We start from the raw sequence: 24002 nt of genomic DNA, 5'->3' as shown, positions 1-24002 counted from the left end.
GGCATCTCCCTACCCTCGACGACAAGGACGATGCGCAACGCTAGCCACTACCGCTCAGATAGTAGTCAAGGCGGCTACGCAGCTTCGGCTGGGATGACTCTTGCTTCATTGGGGCCAGGCATCGGGGCGACAGGGATGACTACACGCGGAGTCTAATCTGGACACCATGGTTGCATAGAGGAGATGACAGCGCCAGACCCTAGTCACTCAACGAGTTCCGCAGTGCAATCCGCATGTGCTGCTGGAACTCGCCATCCGTCGCCGCCGCAGGGCATGGGCGGCTGCGGCTGCCGAGTCCTCGTCGCGAGCTTGGCCAAGTCGATCTCCTCCTTGTCAACCCGCTTCTCCTTCACGGTGGACGAAGACGGACCCGGTGACCGGGGATAGCGCCGCATATCGGATCTGGAGCCCTGGCGTGGCGGTGGCTGCGTTGAGTGGACCCGGTGACCGGGGATAGCGCCACATTCGGATCTGGAGCCCTGGCGTGGCGGTGGCTGTGTTGAGTGGTAGCCGCCAAGCAACCACCACGCCCGAGTGTGCTCGTTATCTTCCTCAGGCATCTTCTTGTCCATCGCGGTGGCCATTGGAGGTGCGGTGTGCGGCAGATTTGGGAGATGTGGAGGACTGGGAGATTTGGGAGATGTGGAGGACTGGGTGAGGATAGGGTTTGGGAGGGGAGGTCGACCGACTTTAAAGCTGAAGTGGGCTTCTCGAGCGGCACAGGACGGACGGGCTTGAATGCAGGTAGGCGACAAGTCAATGTGAGCGGCATCAATGCCGAGGGCTCTAGACATGGGAAGGGTGAGCGCAGGTTGTCGGACGCCGAGGCAGCAAATGTCCAAACTCTCCCGCCCCGATTTGGGGCCGGCATTGGGATTTCAAATGTCCGAACCGATCCAACCTAAAATGTTTGTCCGCATTAGAGCATCTCCACTCGTTGCCCCCTCCCCCCCAGGAGCCACTTTTTCAACCGGTTGGGGTCATGCCGGCGGAAATTTTGGCATGGGGGTGAAAAGTTTTCCAGCCATGCCCCCACCCAACACTAGAAGACAAGAGAGATGAGAGGAAAAAGAGATGAAGTGGGCGAGAGGCATGCACATGGGTGGGCATGTTGCATGCAAGAGAGAGAGAGAGAGAAGAGAGAGGGAGTGTGAGGCTCACAGTGGCCCTGTTGCATGCAAATAATAGCGTCGGCACCCCCGGCTCCCTGGGTTTGGCTTGGGGTCGCTGGCCTAGTTTTGTTCAAATCCGGCGCAAAACGACATCCTGAGGGCGTGGCTGGGACTTTTTTTTACCGCCGGTGCTAAAAGAATTGCTTGGGGGTGTCTGCGTGGAGATGCTTTTAGAGGTTTGAAAGTGCCCGAACCATCCGATCGAGGCGATTTGATGAGTCGTGTTGGAGATGCCCTACGGGACCACTGGGTGTTGCCATGTGGGGATGTGTGTGTGCGTGGAGTGGGGCAGTGGGACGGGCAATCCAGTCCACCAAACCAGTGGAGTGTGGGGTGGGGAAGTCCACGCGTCCACCTGGTCGGCTGTCCACTACAAGTACAGGAGTTGAGATCCTCCCGAACAGGCCCCTCACTACATGCGTGTGCTCCTGTCCATCATCTACAGGAGTTGACAAAAGACTGAGAGAGCGACAGGCGAGACTAGAAGATGGAGAGGAGCAGGAGGCTGTTCGAGACGGAGACGCACGGGGGCCGGGCGGTGTACAGGCTCCACGCCGTCACGGTGGCCGCCGGGATCCTCCTGCTGCTCTACTACCGGGCGACGCGCGTGCCGGCCGCCGGCGAGGGGAGGGCGGCGTGGCTGGGCATGCTGGCGGCGGAGCTCTGTTACGCCGCCTACTGGGTCGTCACGCAGTCCGTGCGCTGGAGCCCCCTCCACCGCCGCCCCTGCAGGGACAGGCTCGCCGCCAGGTACGCACGACGTCCGGGGGCTGTATGCTCCGGCTGTGTGACGACAAAAACTGTTTTTTTTTGCCAAAATTTCAGATTTTATACGCGTATATTTTTGATATAGACAGACTGTTAAAAGCCAAACTAGTCCTGCGATGGTGATGGAGCTGACAGTAACGCTATTTGTTAGCCTGTACACCGCCCGGACTGTGAGTTTGTGACCATACATGCCATGGCCACCACTCACCACGTCAATAGTGTAAACAGCGAGCTTGCTTTTTTTAGCATAAACGATGAAAGCATATACAACCACAATGGTCAAATCTGCCCCTTTCTTACGCTCGCGGACGCGTTCAGATAGTGTCCGGACGTGTTTGTTTTGAACCCACATTTTATCCGCGCACGCAATATGTCTCCCAAATTGTTCGGTCTAATCCATATGATTGGTGGGGATGGAGTTGGTCCAATCCATATGATTGGCAGACTGCCTAGACAACTGGACACCCTCATATTCTCTCATATATGGGTTAAGTTTGAGGATTCGGTGACTGCCTGGATATATGAGTCAATTTATGGGGTCCGGTTGGATGACATTTTTTCTTCTCTCATGTCCGCGCCATGTCCGGGCTGTCTGCTATAGGTGCTATGAACATGCCGCATATTTCAGTATGTTGGCTGATTTTCGTGAAGCTCTTGGACTCAGTTAGGTACAAGAGACCAGTGTCACAACCCACAATAATGAACCATATATTCAAGAAAAGAAATGTACCAGATTTTACAAAACACAGCGGGCAATTTCTAACGGGTGTTTTGTATAGGTATGAGCTTAATGTAAGACATTTTTGCAGTTTAAATTTAGTTATCTTCTGCGTTACTCTTATTTCTTAATATGTTGTACTTCAACGAGATAGCAGCCTATTGAGTTTCAAACCACACAACACTAAGTGCACTGAGAATCTACATTAGGCTAGCTTTAAAGCTACGCGGGCCAGATAACAGAACTGTCTTTCTGTTAACAAATTAGACAAAAGTTTGATGCTTTTGATTTTTAAACTTTGAGTGCAGCACAAGGGTTTCTATTCTATGGTACAAAGGGTTAAAGCAAATGGTCAGATTGTTTAGAATTATAATTGCAAGATAAGACGTTATCAACGCCAAAGGGCTTACGTTGATGATCAGAGATCACTAACTTAGAAGGTAAATAAATAAGCTAGACTGAGAGGCCTTTTCTATAGAAAAGAAGGTAGATACTCCCTCCTTTCCGGTTTAAAGAGCTTATCTCAAGAAAAGAAAAGTGGTGGTTTAAAGGACTTATATCAATATTACTATTTTTGCGGTTTAAAGGGTCCATCTCCATCATCTGTTTAGATTTCGAGACACATTTCTGCACTGAGGTTTAAGGGTGTAAGGGACCTATATCAATATTATTATTTTTGTGGTTTAAAGGCTCCATCTCCATCATCTGTTTAGATTTCGAGACACCCTTAAACGCTCAACCCATGAACCAGGGAGTGAGTACTTCAGACTCATTTCTGCCAAAACAAGATCCAAAGTAGGGACTTGTTTTGAAGGTTTATAAGAGTGTCAAGTGTAAGGTTCTACTGCTTTAAAACATGTATTTCCCGCACTGAGCATTAACACAGTTACTATGTCATTTGGAGAAGGTATGGAGAGAGGCTACCTTGTGTGGATATCTTTGTATGCACCGCAGATCCACACTCAGAGCCACCGAGTCTTGTCATCTCCACCGTCCTATCGCTCATGGCATACAATTACCCAGCCGAAAAAATTAGTGTGTACCTTTCTGACGACGGAGGTTCGATTCTCACTTTCTATGCTCTGTGGGAGGCCTCCTTGTTTGCAAAGCATTGGATACCATTCTGCAAGAGATATAACATTGAGCCAAGGTCACCAGCCACTTACTTCTCAGAGTCAGATGGGCATCAAGATTTGTGCACCCCAAAGGAGTGGTCACTTATCAGGGTAAGCAGATTTTCCAAACATATTTTCTTTAACACATGTAATCAAATGGCTATTGAACAGGGAATGGCATGGCACACACATGTGACTAGATAAGATGCTTAATGTTAAGTGCAGCCTACCCGTAGTGCTCAGCATTTGGCATGACAACTGACTTCTTTTTCATTTTTGGGCAGGAGATGTATGAAGATATGACTGAGCGAATTGATACAGCTGCTTTGTCAGGTAAAATTTCGGAGGAAGTCAAAGAAAATCATAAAGGATTTCATGAATGGGACCAAGAAAATACCTCAAAAAATCACCAGCCAATTGTTCAGGTAGCTTTCCTGCCCTCCAAATTTGAGTAAAGGTTTGCATGATTCTGGAGTAAATAACTTGCATGCTATTTGGGAGTTTCAAGTTATATAATTCTTTCTTTTGCTAGATTCTGATAGAGGGCAAAGACAAAAATGCAAATGATGACGAAGGAAATGTGTTACCAACACTTGTGTACATGGCACGGGAGAAGCGACCTCAGCACCACCATAATTTCAAAGCTGGGGCAATGAATGCTCTGGTGCACTCAATAATCTTGCCCCATCATACTAAGCATAAAATTTATTGTAAATTTTATAGTTTTCATTAGCCCGTTTTCTTATACTGATTCTTAGCAGCATATTAGTTGCAACATATTCTAATTCATAATTTTGAAGTTTTTAGTAAACAGTAATGTTTGCAAGAGTAACCAAATTAGCAAAATGTTGTCATGCAATTTCTTGTCCTTTGAGAAAATTGTACCATGGAGTTCACACCCTAATAATTCATTTTGTGTCATTGGATTGTCTGTAGAGTTGAGGGAGTGCAAAACTCTCCACTTCTTTAGTAGCATTTTGTGAAATACATGCAATGAATGTGAGCTTAAAATATGTTGGTTTTAGATATAAATAATAACTTGTTCCCTACCGCTAGACATTTTTTCTTGAAAGCGCACCCAATTGCACGTCATTTGTGTTACAAGAATTGCCAAGATGGCTTCGTCCAACAACAAAAACAAGCAAAGTAGCAAACGAAAACCAAGGCACAAAATAGAGCGTGAAATGAAAAAGAAGTTATTCACAAGTGTTCCATGAAAGGTTGGAATTCTATGATCATAATGAATTTTTCTAAATGTGACAAATTTTCTATTAAAATGCAGATAAGAGTGTCATCAGTGATAAGCAACAGCCCTATCATCATGAATGTGGACTGTGATATGTATTCCAACAATTACGATACAATCAGAGATGCATTGTGCTTCTTCCTTGATGAAGAAATGGGTCACAAGATTGGATTTGTGCAATTCCCCCAGAATTATAACAATTTGACCAAGAATAATATATATGGGAACTCCCACCAAGTAACCAATCAGGTCAGCGATGTCAAACTATAACTTCAGTTGCGTTCTCATGTTCTTCATAATATGAGCAATCATTATGCATGTATGTTCTACCACTAACATAGCTACTCAATCTAAAGGTGCTGATGGGTGGTATGGACAGTGTGGGTGGCCCTATGTATGTTGGCACTGGATGTTTCCACAGAAGGGAGATCCTTTGCGGAAGGAGGTTCACCAAAGACTACAAGGAGGACTGGGACGGAGGAATCAAAGACAAAACACAAGAGAGCATAGATGAGATTGAAGAGAAAGCGAAGTCTTTAGCAGCCTCCACTTATGAACATGACACACAGTGGGGAGATGAGATTGGGATCAAATATGGTTACCCAGCAGAGGATATAGTCACAGGACTGGAAATACATTGCAGAGGATGGAAGTCAGTCCACAGCAATCCTCCAAGACCAGCATTTCTGGGTGTAGCTCCAACAACACTTGCTCAGACACTACTGCAACACAAAAGATGGAGCGAGGGTAGCTTCTCGATTTTTCTTTCAAAGTACTGCCCCTTCATGTTTGGGCATGGAAAAATCAAGTTACGGCATCAAATGGGCTACTCGATCTATGGATTATGGGCACCCAATTCAATCCCAACACTATATTATGTCATCATTCCTTCACTAGCTCTCCTTAAAGGCATCTCCTTGTTCCCAGAGGTAATGATTCAGAATAGGAAAAGCCTCAGTTTAGTTTCATATGCTTTCTATTACAACTAATACGATCCTCCTGTGTCATGCAGATTACGAGTCCATGGATATCACCATTCATATATGTCGTATGTGTGAAGAATATGTATAGCCTGTATGAGGCATTATCATGTGGAGACACATTAAAAGGATGGTGGAATGAACAAAGGATGTGGATGGTCAGAAGAATAACCTCATATCTGTATGGCTTGACTGACACTGTCCGGAAGTTACTAGGACTGTCGAAGATGACATTTGCAGTTACATCGAAGGTAAGTGAAGAAAACGAATCCAAGAGATACGAGCAAGAAATCATGGAATTCGGCTCATCAGCTCCAGAATATGTGATCATTGCAACTGTCGCATTACTCAACCTTATTTGTCTAGTCGGAGGGCTTAGTCAAATTCTGACAGGTGGCTGGAATACACTCTTGAATGTATTTTCCCCCCAGCTCATTCTGTGTGGAATGCTAGTGATCACCAATATTCCATTCTATGAAGCAATGTTCGTGAGGAAGGACAAAGGCAGAATGCCGTTCTCAGTTACATTAGCTTCTACTAGCTTTGCGATGTTGGCCCTGCTGGTACCAATAGTGTAAGGTCCTACAAGAGGCATTGATGTCCAACAAAGTAGCATATATTTATGGAACTATGGTTCTCTTGAAGTACACTTCACCTGATAAATTTCTAGACGTACTTCTATGTATGATCATCTACCTTGAGATCATCACTTGGTACTGCACAAGACATAATAATACATAACAAACATACTTTATCAGACAATTTCACTAGGGCCTACCTAATACACATGCTGACGTATCCAGCAGGTACAACTCCAGGTATATCTAGCTCACAACACACATTATTGTGGCACTCAACATCAAAATGATGGAGCGTGCCTATAAGGATGACCTCAGCATTACTGTCTATTATACAACTTACTGCATGCAGTCCAAGAAGCAAGATGGACCACAGAGTGCAGAAGACTACCCTCTTCTAAGAAACTGTGAGAGGAAAGAGAATTTTTACAGCATGTGTCAGATAAACATCTTGAAGGGGGGAATTCAGTTCATATAAACATTAGAAAATATATTTGGTTTTTGGTTCTTCCTATGCTCACCTAATTGTAGGAGTCCTAGTGCATTGACCGGACAAGACGAGCAGCAAATGCCCCATCCAGAGAGTGCTTAGTTGGACTTGAGGAATAGAAACCATCATCTGTGATGAATTCTGCAGGAACAAATCCTTGTACACCCTGTGGGGTAAACTCCTGTAGCATATCATAGTAAAATGAATATAAAACATGATTAGATGTCAGTGAATGTTGTCTAACATGCAATAATCACTGAGTAAGAAAAGAACATAAAATATTTCATTGCATTCTTTTGATTGTATATACGTAGAACTGATTTGACGGACAGTGAACATAACCAACCAGTAAGGTTGCAGAAATGATAATAGATTGTTCAGTTACACATAAAACAAGTGTTACAGCACGCTTAATGTGTAAACTTTATCGGAGAGTTAAATGTGCAGCTATATCATTGTTAAATCTGAACTGAGGGCTAACATAAAGTGGGAACGACAGCAAAGTTGCTGGATAAGGATTAAAATTCAGTTCATGCTATGACTAAAAGACAACTACTCCCTCCGTTCCATAATTATTGTCGTGTCCGGAGGGAGTAGAATTTTGGTGATAATAATACTTGGGGAGAAACAATGTACATGCTTAATAGTACCAAGTTACCAACAGGACCCCAAATTGTAAGGACAGACATATTGCCTAGATCAATTGAATATTGAGTTTGTATCTTTTGTGAAGGATATTGAGTTTGTATCTTTTGTGAAGGATCGATGCATAATTTAAATATGAACTCATACCGGATGCCTCTGAACAAAAGCAGTAACCCGGTTCTCATTTTCTTCATGGTCAATGGAACATGTACTGTATATTAGTATACCACCAGGTTTTACCAACCTGCAAGTGAAGTCATTGAAAGTAATCTTAGATGCTGTCAAGATGAATTTGCTTGCACAAAATTTTAAAAACTTGTAACAGCAAGAATCTCACAACGACGCCGAATCAAGGAGCTCATCTTGCAAACACACCAACTCCTCCAGATCTTCAAATTGCCGATTCCAACGCAAGTCTGCCCTCTTGGGAACAGAAAAGGTGACTTCAGTTCATCACAAAATTTGCCAACTTGTAACTCCAGATTCGGATCAGTACAACGCTCTGTGATGGCGAAGTTCTCGAAAACAGTGAACTTTATAAAGAGAGCTACCTTGGAAAGGACTCCCAGCCCAGAGCATGGAGCATCCAACAATACCTTATCATATGTGGCAGTGCTTTCCTTCTGCAATACAAGTGTACGTGTCATGTGCATAAGCTTCATAAGTCCGCAAGGCATATTCCTGATAAATATTTCCACTGGCGGTGCATTATTCTTGGATATACGGGACTTCCTCTTTCTTTTTAAGGCTTTTCATGGACTAGTAATTATGAAGTTTCTTGGAAACTTACAGCATATAGTCGAAGATCACCATGGATATCAGTGATTATATCATCAAGATTGTGGCATTTTGCTGCCTCCATGAGAATTCGCAAGCGGCCTTTGTTTATGTCAAGAGCCGATACCTTCCCTGTATAATAGCACATCATCAAGCCAAGTATACTATGTATTCCAGACTTAGAAGCTCGCTCCACATCGATGACATAATGTGTTAACAAGATCAGATCTGGTAAAACTTAATTATTCTGGACCTGTAAGTACTATTTTCTAGTCAGTGTTGAATGTATACGTTCACAAATGCTAGTTTTCAGTGGAGATGAAAGGTGAAGAATTTTTATACCGGCTAACCTTTCAATAGCATCAGATGCTACATATTAAATAGCATCAGATGCTACATTTGAAGGACATAAATGTAATACATTGGTTGATTTATATCTGACAAATTAAGCTAACAACGGCAGCCACTGGCACACGTTACTAGGTCATAACAACCGATTATGCCGGCGGTGCATAGCACCCCGAGCAGGCTGTCAGGAATAACATATGAAAAGTGATTCATTTGAGCATTTTGCTCACAAGTTTTTTGCAAAAATCATAGCATACTAACAAAACACATTATAGATGCATGGCCAGAAAGGAAAAGATAGACACTAGCACAAGGTCCCACAGTTCTCCAGTTGCAATATCAACAGAAATTGAACTCCCTCATTCCAATCTCTCACCTTGTCCTGCCAGCCGGGATGCCATGAAGAAAGTCTTCCCGCCAGGTGCAGCGCAACAATCCATGATTGTTTCCCCAGGTTGTGGATCGACCACAGACACAACAAAACCTGCAATAGGTTCTGTAAATCTTAGTGCGGGTTATCTATAGCGATCTTCAATGAAACTTGCTGTTGTTACCAAGACTTGGAACCGTATAAGGAAAAAGGGTAAATACTTAACGTAATGGAGTATAAAGCATAATAGTGAATAGTTCTTTCTACATTAGCATGTAGTCGTAGTGAAATCATTTGAATATCATAATCCCATTTATAATAAATAAAAGGTGGTCAACAAGTAATGTTCACGACTTGCCTGCACTCTCATCCTGCACGGCACACATGCCTTCTTTCAGTAATCCAGCTTGTAAGACTGCCTGCAAGGAAGAAATTAAGCTATCAAGATACCAGCCAGTATCTTGAGAGGCATTATAAGAAAAGGTGCAGACCTAATGCAATAATGCAACCAAAAAATCACTAGAGTTTCTTATGGATTAAGGGCGAATTGGGGAAATTGTGCGCCCACAAATGCTGCACAGGTTACTTGAATATAAATGAACTTGTATTATAAAATACTAAATGTTCTAAAATGAAATGCATGCTGGATTATAGTGCTTTGTGCTCCATAGCAATAGCATCAAAATAATATCTAAAGACACCAGAAGTATAGCGCTATCCTTTCCTTTCTAGCTAATAGTATCGAAATGCAGTATTTAGTTTTATTTCTTAAACATTCATTTTTACTAGCTCCCGGCGTCTCGCTTCCTTGGACTGAAATCAAGTGTGGTATCTTATTGTCCACATCCAATTTAGAAGACTTTGAACTGTTATTTATAAGCATCCTAAACATATTGTGTTCCAAAAGAAATTAAGAGGATATGAATAGAACACATTGGTTTGGCAAACACCAGTTGTGCAGTGATCACGGAACTAACTGTTCAGCTTCCTTACCTGCATGCCCTCACGAATGCGAACAAATTCGTCCATAATTGACTTTTCATAGTGAACCTACACAAAAGAAAACCAAGTGATAAAACCCAAATGCAAATAATCAAGGCAGAGTATGACCCCAACATGACTACTAAATTGGATAAATCCTATGTAGCTAAATAGCATCGCTCTTATATTTTTCCTACCGTAGCCATAAATTGGATGGAACTCAGGTACGAAGAATTAATGTAAGTACCTGCAAATCTTCCAATCGGTTAACAAGATCATCCCTTGTATAGCCATTTGTTGTATTCACCCTATGGCACAAAGATCAGTCAATCAGAAACACACACATAAACAGAGCAGCCGAGCAGGTAAATTGCAATTCGCAGAAGAGCACGCTTAAAAATTAAAACCTTAAACTGAAATAAGGGTCACTGTTATTCCAATTCATCAATTTTAGAGCTTCATCTTTTCCAAGAAATCGAATCCACCTTCTCACCATCCACTGCAGAGCAAAAAACATATTACAGTTTACAAAACATGTCTACCAATCCTATATTATGCTCTTAAGAAACGTCAGAAACAGCAAGTACATTTAAGTCCCCACAGGTACATTACCCCAGTTAACAAGGACATTGGTTGATAACAGGCATGGGTTCAATTCGAATGTTATCAACGGTGCAGTAAACCTATTGATTGTACGAGCGAGGCATTTGACGCTTTAAAATTTTAAAACAGAAGTCAACTAAGTTTAGGAAGTAAAGCAAACTTACAACAAGATGAGAACTAGAGCTTAGGAAGTAGAGCAAACTTACAACAGGATGAGAATAAATTATGGAAAGAGCACGAGCTTGGGCACGATCATCACCTTCTATCTTTGGAAGAGGAAGAGAATCTGTCTCCTGATTATAAAAGCAACACAATAACGTTACAGGCTTACAGCATAACCCTACTGACTAGTCTGAGTAGACCAGGTTTTACCTTCAGTAACAGAAGTTTACGCAGAATCGCATTCACCATGTTCCCAGCACCGGGCCTTAAAGCTACTTTAGCGAGCCTTACATTCTAAAATTCGGTTTGCAAGACACATTATCAGGTTCCTTTTGAAAATAAAGCAAATATATTGCCTGGTGACATTGGCTTCAGACTTTAGTAGAACTGACAACAATAATACAATACTACATGTCAACCTCAAATAATGGACACACCAAGTTTGAAAACCACCATATAACAAAGAACAGTAACAAGGTAGATCTTCAGGATATTAAATCAGGAACATAACCACATCATCCTTTTTGGGGTTCGGGTGTAGCATACTGGCTATTGTTGTAATAATTTATATCCAGCGTTTAATGTAATTTTTGTGTTATGAAATGACAAGGAAAAGAGCTCAGTATCACATGCCCACATTTTTTCTTTGGAACTTAAATAAATAGGAAGGAAATCACTTTAATTAAGAGATACCAGTTGCCGCATTTAACATTCTGGTAAACCAAAATCCAGACGAAGGGCTAACTTAATTCTAGTACATGTTAAATACTATCAACATACCTCATCAACGACAGCATAAGCTGGTACATTAAGTTTGAGAATTTCAAAGAAGCCAATTCGCAATATCTGAAATCAGAAGTGTTAGACTCTAATATTTTACAAGCAGGAGTAAACATTTCAATGGGTATTCTGAGATTATATGCTGTAAGAAAAATAGGACAAACCTGCAGCAGCAGCGGTTCCATATTGCTGAACACCTTCTCTTCACTACAGAGTGACATGATAAGATAATCAATGTAGCGTTTCCAACGTACAGTTCCAGCTACTATGACAGTAACCTAACAATCCAACCATAAGAGAATCAGAAGGTTTGAATTCCTATGCAGGCATAGACAAGCCATCTTAGGTGTTTTGTACTTTTACAGTGTTGCTGAGCCATTTGTGCAATATGTTCATCATGACACTCTATATCACAGGTAGAATGATAAAGAAAATGAAGAAACAAAACTGACAACTAGTTAGCTATATGTTCATCGAATACAAATAAGATCATTACATTGATGCAACAAAAGTGCTGTTTCTCTCACAGCATTATATTCCTACTTCCCAGCAATAACCCAACATAGTGTAAGTGCCCCTAAACAACTGAAATTCATAGACAGAACAAACATTCCAACATGTGAAATATATAAATTTTACCAATCGTATATCCCTGTCATCCAAATGCCGTGTACTGAACCCTAACGTCCTCTCTACATAGCCCATCTCATTTTCCCCAGAATCGTTTGCTTTCTCATTTAAAAGATCAACAAACGCCTTCCCCTTATCAGCTCTTAGCAACCTCACCGCTGCAACTGCTCCAACAACACAAACAATATGAATCATGATTAAAATAATTCCAATAAATTAGATCATCGCTAGAGATTCATACAAGTAAGGGAAATATGATTAGCAAAGTAAAAAAACATTAGATTGACATTTTACCTGCTCTGTGATGAGAAACCTCGAAATTAATAATTGGAACCTTACTTGTCCCTGCGTAAACACGGAAAATCGGTTAAAGTGAGCAACTTAGCTACATAATTTCAAGCAGCGCTCTTCACCTGCTCTTTTGGTGGAGAATTTGGGATTAAGCTTTGGAACTCCATTCATCCCTAAAAAACACAGGAGATTTGGATCAGACAATCAGCTTAAAATAAAGATGAAGTACATTAGTACACAGGAGATTTGGATCAGACAACAGCGATAACCGACCAAACAAACCGCAAAATTAAGCTGCAACATCGGCTCCGCCACTGTACCTGCTCTGCTCGGAGGCGCTCCCGCGTCGTACCTCGAGGCCATGCTCCTCCCTGCCCAAAACACACGCGGCGAAACAATCCCCCGATTAGCCCCGAGCGGAACAGCCTGCGATACCATGGAGGAATGCGGGGTACCTGGCGCGCCGGAGCCCTTGCGCGCGGAGGAGCTGGCGTCCGCGGAGAGGAGGAGCGGCGAGCCCGCCCGCGCGCGGAAGTGCGTGAGGGGGAGCGCCTTCGCCTCCATTCTGCTGGGGTTTTGGAGGGAGCGGAGAGCGGAGTGGAGGGACAGCGGACAGCGAGACGAGGGGGAACGAAGGCGACGGAAGAGGATAATATGAATATGGGCCTGGGTCGGGCCTCGTGGAAGCCCTGTTGAACTTTGTTCTCTCTGACGCCTATACACTCAATACAAATTGAGGCCTCGTACAAATTCTATTTAGCGGTTCGCCTAAAAAAAATCTCTCTAGCGGTCCCCTCGAAAAAAAAAAAGTTTAAAACGAGTCCAAACGAGCTTACCTGAAAATCCGTCAAAGAGGAAATAATACTCGTTACCAACAGTAGGATATTTCTGTCTTAGGAAAGAGTAAAGGCAGCAACAAAAGACTGACTTCTTTTAATTATGTAACGATTGTTTAAAATGCGGATATGACGATTCTCTCTAATATTAGGTGAAGCCATCATGAGAGAAAGCACAACAACCCAGCACCAGCGACAGAACCGTTCTGTCACTGCTGCGAGGGCTGCTCTCTGTCATGGCCGCGTCTTCCCTGCATGTATTGTACTCCCTCCCATCCATTCCTTCTCTTTGACTTGACTGTACTAGTTCTTGATTATTTCTCTATAGCCGTATCAAATTCCATCTTCACTACGCTTGCAGCTGATACCCACTTTTCTGTTACACTTGACACCAACTAAACAAATGAAATGGAATTTCCACTACAAAACAGTCCAACTGTACTCATCGGACAAAAGAGCTCACTTTCCTGCTACTCATGAGACCTTGATTAATACATACAAATGTTGCCACTCTGATACATCATACTCAATCCCCGTCAAAAAATAATGTGACGGAAGCCGTTATAAACAAACTATAACTTTGCCAAGCAATGATCGATGCTAGCTAAGTAGTCAAGTGGTACAGCAGTGTTCTCCTACATAGATCATTCCTAGATTAGAGGTAAAAGAGATTGCTGGTCAGCTTATACACATCACTGACTGCCAAGGGCGAAACGGAGGCCAGAAGAACTACTACATTGACATATTACCACTACTTCATCAAATGGAATGGAAGGCTATCTTAAGCCGCGCTGCGGAACGGCCGCCGAAAGGACTGCACGCAACAGGTAGGAAGGAGGCAACAAGGTCAGCACTAGCAATTATAGGAGTAGATTTGTTGACAAAAAAGCAACAATGAAATGGACATTACCTTCAGGTATGTTGAAGGACAGCTTCCGTGCAAAAATTTCTCTAGCGTCTAATGTTTTATTGGATAGTAAGATATTATCCAAGTTTTCTTTTCTGCAAATTGAACATGAAGACAGTGTGATTAATAGGCTTGAGTTAATATGCAATACCAAGCGAAATGGAAACCCCCAAAATTTTATATCCAGAAAAAAAAAAAGGTTAGCAAACGGTAGCACGCCATTTACTGAAGGACCACAGCGGAAGATACTTTCAGTTTGTCGTTCACATCGAAGTGCTTATCAGTATTAAAACAGAGAATCCTGCTGTCAATTTATGTGCAAAATTCCATAGTCAGTTCACGTACCGAGCCCAAGAAGGAACAAATTTCCTTCTGCGCCTTGCTTCTTGTTCATGTTCGTCATAATCATCATCATCCTCATCATCAGAATCTTTATACGGAGTCATTGTGTAGGACTGGCAAAAGTTTCATTAACATCAGAGCAGAGGATTCAAAAATTAGAGTGCTTGCTGATACTAGAGTGGAATCAATGAAAAGCATACAGACTTATACTAAAGTCAAACGAGAAATCAAAACACCTCAGATTGACAACCTATTTTTGCTTTATCCCAACTGCAATGATGCTACAGATGTTTGTACATTCTAACAATTTTGCCGCTTTCTAAGAACTATAGCCTCAAATGGAGAGAAAAAAATTAGGGTACTGTTACTCATGTCTTCCAAAGTTTTCTCTTATTCATGTTAATAACAAACTGATGAGCCTGCATTATGGCGTAGAAGCCACTATCATGTGATCATTTCAAAAGACTTCCATTATTATATCTGTATACGAGTATATTGACTTGTAATACTGTTATTATTTGCAAGCATGTAACATATCAGTCATGGATCAATATCAAAGATGAATGAGTAGTATCAACATGTGCAGATTTACAGAAGACAACATTCTGCATGATGAAGTTAAATAAAAAGGCATACCTCCTCAAGACTGTTCAGGATATTTTCCTTAGCATCAGATCCAAAACTTGCATTCCTGTCATCTACTGCAACACCTTTCTCATCCTTACTTTCATTGGCCTTGTATCGAAGGGCATGTTCAGTAGTCTCGTCAGATTTAACTTGGTTTTTGCCTACATCGACCAAATTCTTCCTTGGCTCCATATTATCCTGCCATGATTTTAAATATTAAAAAACAAATACCCCTCTGTTCGAGAATATATCAGATGACGCTTGGGAACCATATATTTTGAAAGCCCTATGCATATCTAATACTATTACAAATTTCATATGATCCATCTGAGAGTTTTGCCACTCAAATTACAAAAATAACATATATTTTCTAAACAGAGTACTGTTTGCGGAGGGGGAAGGTAGACATAAGATATATATAGCTTATACTCACAGAAGCTTTTTGACGAGCGTCTTTCTCATCCTTCATGCCTCGTTGTTTTTCCATAGGCTGCTTCTGTTGCTTTCGAACTTCATCCATGCATTTTCTTTTTTTCATTGTTTCCCGCTTTTCTCCTTCTTCCCTCTGCCGCTTCTTAGCGGCCGCATCAAGTTCTCGTTTCTTCTTTTGCTCCTCTTCAAGTTTTTGTTTTAATTCCTTCTCTTGCTTCAGTCTTTCACGCTCTGCTTTTGCAGCCGCTTTGCGTTTTTCTTGCTCTTTTTGTTTCTTCTCTTCAAGACGTTTTGCAGCTTCAGCTGCCTTAAGTGCCTTCACCTTGACATCTTTTTTAACTGCAAGACAGCAACCCCAGTTGTAGCAGCCATTTATGAGCACCATCGAACATTTGTAGATTTAGCATATAGTTCGAAATAAGTAATGCAATTAAACAGATACTCTTACCGCACACTGTTGTAGATTGCAACTTTTGTTTTACCAGAGGTACAAAAGATGTCACATTGGCAACAATGTTGCTAGGCTTAGATTGTCTATCAACATTGGCTTCACTCCTGTGTCTTCCATTTCTGCTCTTTAGTTCTGCCATGCCTTGTTTGTCAACATTTGCTTCACTCCTGTGTCTTCCATTTGTGCTACTGATTATTTCTGTCGTACCTAATCTGCCATGAAGAGAACGGGATGCTTTCCCTTCTCTCTTAACTGAAGTAGGATGATTGTATTTTCGCTTAATGCTATCATTTTTTATATTTGAATGATGAGTGAGCTCACTACTGACAGATTCTGCACTAAAGCCTATGCTGTTACCTTTATCCATGCATCTCATCGAAAGAGACGGAGAATTTCCATTGTTTTGACATAATCCAGTAATATCCTGAAGTGCTGTTCTCTCAGAGGGCCGCTGGCATGAGTAATTCACATCCACAGATCCAGGAGCCATGTCTTGGTATTCATCTTCTTCCAGAATGCTGTTATCTTCATCAATTCGGAAGATTTTAAGTTCAGGAATAGAACCCATATGTTCTGAACCAGATCCAGGTCTTAATGAAATTTTCTGGAGGCTATATTTTTCAACTGATGGAGTCAATGGAGTTTCATTAATCTCTTGTCTGCTGCTGGCATTTGAAGAGCACGAGGCTACGTCATCAGAAATGAAAAATGAATCAAGTTCCGATCCATATCCGAAAGAGTCCATAATGCCGCGACTGTTTCTTGGTGACATAGTTGTCAATAGCTGATGCAAACTACTCGCTGTGTTGGTATTATACTTGTTTGGAGGACCTGAGCTGATGGTGCCTAATTGGCAAGAATCGTGAAGGGACTCAAATGACCTTTTTCCGATAATTGGGCTGTCAAATTGGCCAGGAACATCAAATCTCTCGAATACTGGCATTGAAATAGCAGCACCAGGCAGCAAATGTCCCTTTGGATCATAACTTTTATATATCCTACCACGCTTAACATTCGATCCATAACATAATTTCCCATGAAACAGTGCATTCGGAGCAGATGCTTGTTCACCATGTTGATCTAAAGCATAACTCGGGAATTGAGTAAATGGTTCTGTTCCAGAATAATTTTCTTGATTTAATATTGCAATAGGAGATGATAAGTTGTCCGTCTCAAGAGCCGTTTCCTGGTCTGCCACACTTGCAGCAGTGACATTTAGGTCTTGACCTTCTAAGCAAGTACCTTCCTGCCAACAAAATGAACAACAGTAAATACGCTAGGACTTACTAGCACACATAAAATAGCAAGTGCAATATAGACTGAAGAGTGCACATTACCCAACTCTACCAATTATAAATGCCAACAAAATCAAATCTAATACTAAAGGGTGCAGTACTACTGTATAAGGGTCATCAAATCAACATGGATGTTAAAAACTTGCCAGGCCATATACGGAACTTTTATGTTCATCAGTACAAAATCGTGATGAAATACCCATGAATGTTCCTATCAGCTATCCCTTAGAGAGATAATAAAAACAAGAAATTGAGAAGCTACGTGACTGGATTCAAATTTGTCAGACAAAAGCATCCAAAGAAAAGGCTCCACCAATAATGCAGACAGACTGAGCAAGTGAGCATTACCACTAGTTTACTACTTCATGACATAATTTGCAAGCAAAAAATATAACCAGTTCTTCCGTAATAAATAAACATTTTATATTATTCAGAGAGGAAAGGGAACTGGTAGTCCGGTACACTTGCTGAGCACATACCTGTTGTGTGCAGCTTTCCTTGTTATGAGATAGGATGCCAGAGCAATAAGGCAAAGCAGCAGTCGTTGTCAGAAACTCAACTTCCAACTTATTTTGTTTCTGTTCTTGAGAAGTTTTGAAGATCCTTCCCTCCAATGCACTCCTGCTGGTGCTTGCAGTAGGAGAGTTATCAAGGACAACATTTAATAGGCTAGTTGCATTTCTTCTTCCCCATGAAGAATTCCCATTTCCATAAACGTCACTTGCAGCATTTCCCCCCTCTGACACCAGAGACATGCTCTTGCAGGATCCTGAACTCCTTGAGAAGTAAGGACTCGAAGGATGGGATTTCTCCGAGAAATTTGTCGCAGTTAACATAGGACCAGCAATGTCAACTTGGTGGTTCAGAGACACTGAATTTGTGCAAGGTGTCCTGGAAAGGTCAAAGTCTGATTGGTGCCTTATTCTTCTCCTTTTAGATGACAAACTATCATTTACTTTAACTCCATCTTGAACAGATCTCTTCTGGTCACAAGCAACACTGCTTCTGTCTGACTTGAGCGGATTGATTTTCTCATGTGATACTGCACTATGTAAGAAGTACTGAACAGAAGGTTGTGAAAATTTCTGTTTATCGTTTTCTGCTGTACATGAATTACCATTTTCTTTAACAGCATTCTCAAGAAGAGAGGTCTTTTGTTCTGTTCCTGCAAGATAAGAAACAATGTAAGGACATGGCACAATAACTTTTGCTACCAAAAAAACTAGCCAATATATATTCAACAAATAGCAAGCATGGTACCATTTTTTTGCAGATCTTCGGCCGAAGTCATACTGTTCCTTTCAGTTGAGTGCATTTCGCTGGTTCTCCTAGCTGAAGCACTGCTCATAACTTCTGGCACTACAGACTCGTCTTCTTTGTTGCTGACAGAAATGTTGCATGCTTTGGTCAAAGCTGAAAATTTTAACATAACATCATCCAACTTTCCTGAATGGCAGTTGACCGCATCATATGCTGCCTTCCCATTGAGCGTCTCATTTTGTGTGACCGGGGAAGCAGGGCCAAAGGGAGTCTCCACATCGGTCTCCTTGAATTCTAAAGATGTTCTGGCCAACAAATGTTGCTCCTGAGATAAGTGATTTTCTTCAGATACAGAGACATTTACAACAGCACAACCATTGGAATGTGTGTCATTACTTTGTATTTCATAAGGAGAGAGGCTTGTTTTACAAGCATCGCCCAAAGGACCAATCTGAGGTTGAAGCTGCTCAGGGCATTCAGCAGACTCCAATTGGGAGCAGTGGTTATCCACATCATTTACAGGTGAATGTGAGAGGTCCTCACTGTCGGCCTCCTCTAACAAACTATCCAGCAATATTTGTGATGGCGCATGAGCCCCAAAACTAGTATCAGCTAGTTGGGTAGGTGACTGCAGAGTTTCACTGTATGGAGGATGTGAAACATGAGAATCAGAGCACTGTTGTTCGAAAGACACAGAACTCCCAGTGACGACCCGATCTGAAGAACTGTTAGGTCTCGTCATTCTTTCAGTATCTTCTATAGTCTGAGGTTGAACCTGGTCTGGGCAATCAGTGGACTCCAATTTGGAGCATTCGTTATCCACATCATTTACAGGTGAATGTGAGAGGTCCTCACTGTCGGCCTCCTCTAACAGACTGTCCGGGAATATTTGTGATGATGCAGGAACCCCAAAACTAGTATCAGCTAGTGGGGTAGGTGACTGCAAAGTTTCACTGTATGGAGGATGTGAAACATGGGAATCAGAGAGCTGTTGTTCGGAAGACACAGAACTCCGAGTGATGATCCGATCTGAAGAACTGTCAGGTCTCGTTATTCTTCTAGTATCTTCTACAGTCTGAAGTTGAAGCTGCTCTGGGCATTCAGCAGACTCCAATTGGGAGCATTGGTTATCCACCTTAATTACTGGTGAATGTGAGAGGTCCTCACTGTCGGACTCCTCTAACAGACTGTCCGGCAATATTCGTGATGATGCAGGAGCCCCAAAAATAGTATCGCCTAGTTGGGTAGGTGACTGCAAAGTTTGACTGTATGGAGGATGTGAAACATGAGAATCAGAGCACTGTTGTACAAAAGACACAGAACTCCGAGTGATGATCCGATCTGAAGAACTGTCAGGTCTCGTTAGTCTTTCAGTATCTTCTACAGTGTGCAGTGTATCCCTTTCAACCAATAGTATGCTGGTAGGATTAGGTACTTCAAGTGAACTGGTCGGAGATTGGTCCTCCTTTCCGGAATGCACGCCAGTAAGATCAAGAATGGCACATTCCAAAGCACTTTTCTGCTGCTGCTTCACTGGTACACTGTCAGGGTTCAAATATCCTGATTCCACACCATCAAGCAATAATCTGCCCATAAAAGGAGGAACTTGAGAATAGCTGGTAGAAGATGGGTCTTCATTTAAGGGATGTGCCTCAGCAAGATCAAGATTGGCACCTTCCAGGGCACATACTGGTTGCTGCATCATCTGTTCACTTACAGGATTCATACAAACTGATTCAACACCATCAAATTGAAGTTTTTTCGGCTCAACCGACAGATAAGTTTCAGGGAGTGCATGGCACACGCTGCCTGTAACTTGCACTCCAAAAGAACTTCTAACAGAAACCTTGACATTATTATCAGAACTAACAATCTGGTTTTGAGAACAATCTAACTGAACTCCTTGATTTCCAAGATCACCATCTTTACTGCACTTGACGAATTCAGTTGATCTATCCTGGTTGGCATAAAAACCTTTCTCCTGACATGGCAAAGAGGCCATTCTTCCAGCATTGTTTTCACCATCACCACATGGGTTGGACGATAATGATGCAGTTGTTTTGTTCGAACCTGCAGTTGCAAGTTCAGACCTCTGCATCCTGTCTTGCATAACATCACTGGTTCCACTATTTGTAGCTTGACCCTTCTCCCGCGAGCGATCTTCAATATGCCGCTGCCTTGACCTGGAACGCTTTACCACAGAGAACATGTTGACATCAGAATTAGCCTCAACAACCTCCTGGTCAACTGAAACCTGTTTTTGCTGAGGCACTTCATGTTGGTTAGTATCCATGGTATCACAAATAGTGTCTAGACCAGCGTATCCATCTGGAACCTCCATATTTCTGAGTGAAATACTAGGCACAGCTGGAGGTTGAAAGACTGTTCTGTTGGTTGCTGGTGTAGTAATCTGGCTTCCAGCAAAAAGTAACCCCGGAACAATTGGTTTACCATTTAGCTCTACAAGTAAACAAGCAGTTCAGTTAACAAATAGAAGGTGTCAAAAGCAATGGGCAAGGGAGTAAAATCGGACACCAATGGTGAACAAAAGGCTAAATAAACAAAGAATCGGTGTATTTCCAGCAAATTTCAGAATCACTAGCCAACCAGTTAGTAACTCATGAATGTTTATAACCTGCATCCTGCAGGTGTGTCCCTCTCGGGTTCTAATAAACAAACAAGTAGTAGGACCAATGGCACCAAACTGGCACACTCAAAATTCCCCAATCCAACACATAAAAGGATTGCCCAGCAAAACAAAACGGCTAATCCTGTACGAATGTTTAACCACGCTAAACCAAAGACATATCAGATGGCCCACTAAAATGAGCCTGGGTGGTTATTTGCACTGAAGTGCATCCGTAAATAATGCAGTACTAGTTATGTAGGCTGCTAATTACATGGGATTAACTACCAATCTGCACCTTCGGTGCTTGTTCTTATGAAACTAAGTACTTGCGGATTTGTAGGAAGCAAATCTTTTGGTCTCAGGAAACTACTCGCAGTTTTGAGGAAGCAAATCTTTTAACTAATTTTATTCAAACTTTCTTCGGATGCAACTAATACTAGAGGAACAGGCGCGCTTTGCCGCGCCCGCTTGTAGCTTCATTTAGCCTTTCTTCTCGCAGATAACAACACGACCGCACTCATGAAATCGCCGCAGAGTTACACAATATGTCACAAACTTACAGTACATCACATGAATAGTTTCTCTAAACAGAAAACCATTTCGTTAGGACTCTGGACAACAACAGGATCAACTCCCTGACCATCTTCCTCGCTGTTAAATATTGACGATTAATAATCAGCAAGGACACAATTGTGATAGTTCAAGTTCTTTTTTAGTTTGCCGTAAGTAACCACTTGCTTGAAAAAAATATGTATGGTATTTCTATAATGAGGTCATAGCATTACCGATCAAGATGTAGATGTATTAAAAAATTCTGATGCACTATAGGGTGAGATGTGTAATACACAAAATGTAAAGAACTATTAGAACAACATAAAATGTAAAGATCTATTAGGATAACATACAGCTGAAAGGAACCTCAATTTGGGCTAAAATGCATTCTACAACTTTCTGTTGCACTGAATACCAGGTATGTAATCTTGAATGCTCGTACAGAATATGGCAAGCAAGCAGGTGGTGATGAAAGCATTGGCAATAGATGAGCAGACTACAACAGAAAAATAGCTAAGATCCATCATTCAGCCAGCAATATAACACGAATTGCACCAGCTAAAGGAAAGCCTACTGAAGAATATGAGCATATAGCATGGCATCTTTTAGCTCATTTATTCATCGACACCTAGAAGCATATCTGGGGTTAGCAAGGAAACAAGATGGTTTCTGTAGCCACAGTTTAGAGGAGAAACATAGTACAGGCATACCTCAAAAAGTCACAATCAAATCATACGATGCTACCATCTGTGAAGTTTCATAGCCTGACAAAAGTCTGTTCCACTAGTTTTCGAACACTGATGTTTTCTTGCTCCATTATACTATTCCGCAAGAAAAGTAATATAAAGCATACATCGCCCAAAATAAACATCTTAACCAAATTAACATTAGGACATTTGTCCAATCTCCTTAGCACAACCAACATGCCCTTGGCATGTATGGCCATCGGTCCTATTGTTTTTGCTACAAAACCAATGTCTGGTCCAGATTTACTGCACACAGCTACTTTAGACAGGGTGAAATTGGTTGCAGGGAAGGTAGCATGAGCAGTTGAGTAGGCTCGCTTCGACGGAACACCACATTTTCTCCTCGTTTTAGCTAATACGGGGAAATCTAGGCTTGCATTACCAACGAACTACTCAATCCCCTACCCAACCCAGCCGAATCCAACCCTGACGAGCGGAGCGAACGAGCGCTAACAAACATGGGGAGGTGGGAGGGAGGGGATACGCACCTTGCGGACCGGCGGCGCAGGAGGGGAGGAGCCACGGCGGGGGGCGATGGCCGGCGGCGAGGAAGGCGCAGGCGAGGGACTCGGCGTGGGAGTCGACCTGCTGGCGCATCTGCCCGGTGACCCAGTCCCGGCGCTCGAAGACCTGCATGAAGAGGTTCTCCATGGCCGGCTGCCGGAGCGGTGGCGGAGGTGGCCGGGGACGGAGGAGGGGGGCTAGGGTTTGGGCATGGAGGTGGATCGGCAGCGGGGTGGGGGAAAGAGATGGGCAACGAAATTTTTGAATCGGGGCGAGGGGGAGTGGGAAGTCTGATTGATTAGCCGGCCAGCCGCAAGCGGGCGTTGCTCTAGTGCCTGGTGGGGTTTTTTTTTAGAGAGACAGAAAGCCGGGATTATATTCACTCACAACCACATCATGTCTTTACACATAGCATCCTTTAACACATCATCAGAGGACAGTTATCAACACAAATGCTTACCGGTGTCTGACCGATAAGATAAATCGAACAATAAATTGGCCGATATGCTAATAAACTGGATGACTTACCCTTATCTTGGGTCGACCGATAAGTTGCCGATAAGCGATATCCCCAACATTGGCTAAAACACATATGCGCATAAGCATTAGCCAATCTACAACACCACACAAGTTTACATTTTACAAAAGGGGAGCATAGCCTGAATCAAGCTATTGTACCATGGATTGAGCGGTCCACCTCTGTGTTGCTTAGCTTTGAGAGAAACTGCCTCACACGGGCCATCTCCAGAATAATCTGTGGTAGACCA

At 42.4% G+C, this 24002-nt stretch overlaps 3 protein-coding genes across 4 annotated transcripts; 1 reads left to right on the top strand and 2 right to left on the bottom strand.

Moving 5' to 3' along the window:
* The first annotated feature begins 1601 nt into the window (after positions 1 to 1601).
* On the top strand, positions 1602 to 6640 carry LOC119310468 (cellulose synthase-like protein E6). Of its 2 annotated transcripts, XM_037586211.1 has the most exons (7): positions 1602 to 1922; positions 3566 to 3884; positions 4058 to 4198; positions 4306 to 4437; positions 5056 to 5268; positions 5376 to 5948; positions 6032 to 6640. In XM_037586211.1, the coding sequence occupies exons 1-7, from the start codon at positions 1660 to 1662 to the stop codon at positions 6575 to 6577; spliced, it is 2187 nt and encodes a 728-aa protein (XP_037442108.1). In that variant the 5' UTR covers positions 1602 to 1659; the 3' UTR covers positions 6578 to 6640. The 2 variants fall into 2 exon arrangements, with proteins under 2 accessions (XP_037442108.1, XP_037442109.1); XM_037586212.1 differs by lacking the exon at positions 4306 to 4437.
* Positions 6641 to 6709: 69 nt separating this feature from the next.
* Positions 6710 to 13287, bottom strand: LOC119310469 (probable ribosomal RNA small subunit methyltransferase B). The gene is made up of 20 exons (XM_037586213.1): positions 13110 to 13287; positions 12975 to 13025; positions 12777 to 12827; positions 12658 to 12708; positions 12373 to 12527; positions 11898 to 12011; positions 11734 to 11799; positions 11164 to 11247; positions 10998 to 11084; positions 10596 to 10687; positions 10436 to 10496; positions 10201 to 10257; positions 9566 to 9626; positions 9214 to 9321; positions 8503 to 8621; positions 8264 to 8335; positions 8050 to 8135; positions 7860 to 7956; positions 7099 to 7248; positions 6710 to 6982 (listed from the first exon to the last, which is right to left on the bottom strand). The coding sequence occupies exons 1-19, from the start codon at positions 13216 to 13218 to the stop codon at positions 7114 to 7116; spliced, it is 1656 nt and encodes a 551-aa protein (XP_037442110.1). The 5' UTR covers positions 13219 to 13287; the 3' UTR covers positions 6710 to 6982; positions 7099 to 7113.
* Positions 13288 to 13932: 645 nt separating this feature from the next.
* On the bottom strand, positions 13933 to 23521 carry LOC119310467. Its single transcript, XM_037586210.1, has 9 exons — positions 23220 to 23521; positions 18805 to 21264; positions 18024 to 18709; positions 16247 to 17495; positions 15800 to 16137; positions 15376 to 15564; positions 14743 to 14852; positions 14401 to 14492; positions 13933 to 14304 (listed from the first exon to the last, which is right to left on the bottom strand). The coding sequence occupies exons 1-9, from the start codon at positions 23380 to 23382 to the stop codon at positions 14267 to 14269; spliced, it is 5325 nt and encodes a 1774-aa protein (XP_037442107.1). The 5' UTR covers positions 23383 to 23521; the 3' UTR covers positions 13933 to 14266.
* Between the last annotated feature and the right edge of the window lie 481 nt (positions 23522 to 24002).

Source organism: Triticum dicoccoides, chromosome 5B (assembly GCF_002162155.2).
Source record: "Triticum dicoccoides isolate Atlit2015 ecotype Zavitan chromosome 5B, WEW_v2.0, whole genome shotgun sequence".
In the NCBI taxonomy this organism is placed as follows: Eukaryota; Viridiplantae; Streptophyta; class Magnoliopsida; order Poales; family Poaceae; genus Triticum; species Triticum dicoccoides.
This window is presented reverse-complemented; position numbering and strand designations above follow the sequence as displayed.

What these genes read in the sequence shown, in the direction of transcription:
- LOC119310468 (XM_037586211.1), top strand. Translation starts at nt 1,660, where the DNA reads ATGGAGAGGAGCAGGAGGCTGTTCGAGACGGAGACGCACGGGGGCCGG. An exon ending in AGGAGTGGTCACTTATCAGG is followed by an intron (nt 3,885 to 4,057) that starts GTAAGCAGATTT and finishes ATTTTTGGGCAG; the next exon opens with GAGATGTATGAAGATATGAC. An exon ending in GCATCTCCTTGTTCCCAGAG is followed by an intron (nt 5,949 to 6,031) that starts GTAATGATTCAG and finishes TGTGTCATGCAG; the next exon opens with ATTACGAGTCCATGGATATC.
- LOC119310469 (XM_037586213.1), bottom strand. Translation starts at nt 13,218, where the DNA reads ATGGAGGCGAAGGCGCTCCCCCTCACGCACTTCCGCGCGCGGGCGGGC. An exon ending in ATTCTCCACCAAAAGAGCAG is followed by an intron (nt 12,709 to 12,776) that starts GTGAAGAGCGCT and finishes GTGTTTACGCAG; the next exon opens with GGACAAGTAAGGTTCCAATT. An exon ending in CTTATGCTGTCGTTGATGAG is followed by an intron (nt 11,248 to 11,733) that starts GTATGTTGATAG and finishes ACCGAATTTTAG; the next exon opens with AATGTAAGGCTCGCTAAAGT.
- LOC119310467 (XM_037586210.1), bottom strand. Translation starts at nt 23,382, where the DNA reads ATGGAGAACCTCTTCATGCAGGTCTTCGAGCGCCGGGACTGGGTCACC. An exon ending in GCAATCTACAACAGTGTGCG is followed by an intron (nt 16,138 to 16,246) that starts GTAAGAGTATCT and finishes GCTGTCTTGCAG; the next exon opens with TTAAAAAAGATGTCAAGGTG. An exon ending in TCCTGAACAGTCTTGAGGAG is followed by an intron (nt 14,853 to 15,375) that starts GTATGCCTTTTT and finishes AACTTTTGCCAG; the next exon opens with TCCTACACAATGACTCCGTA.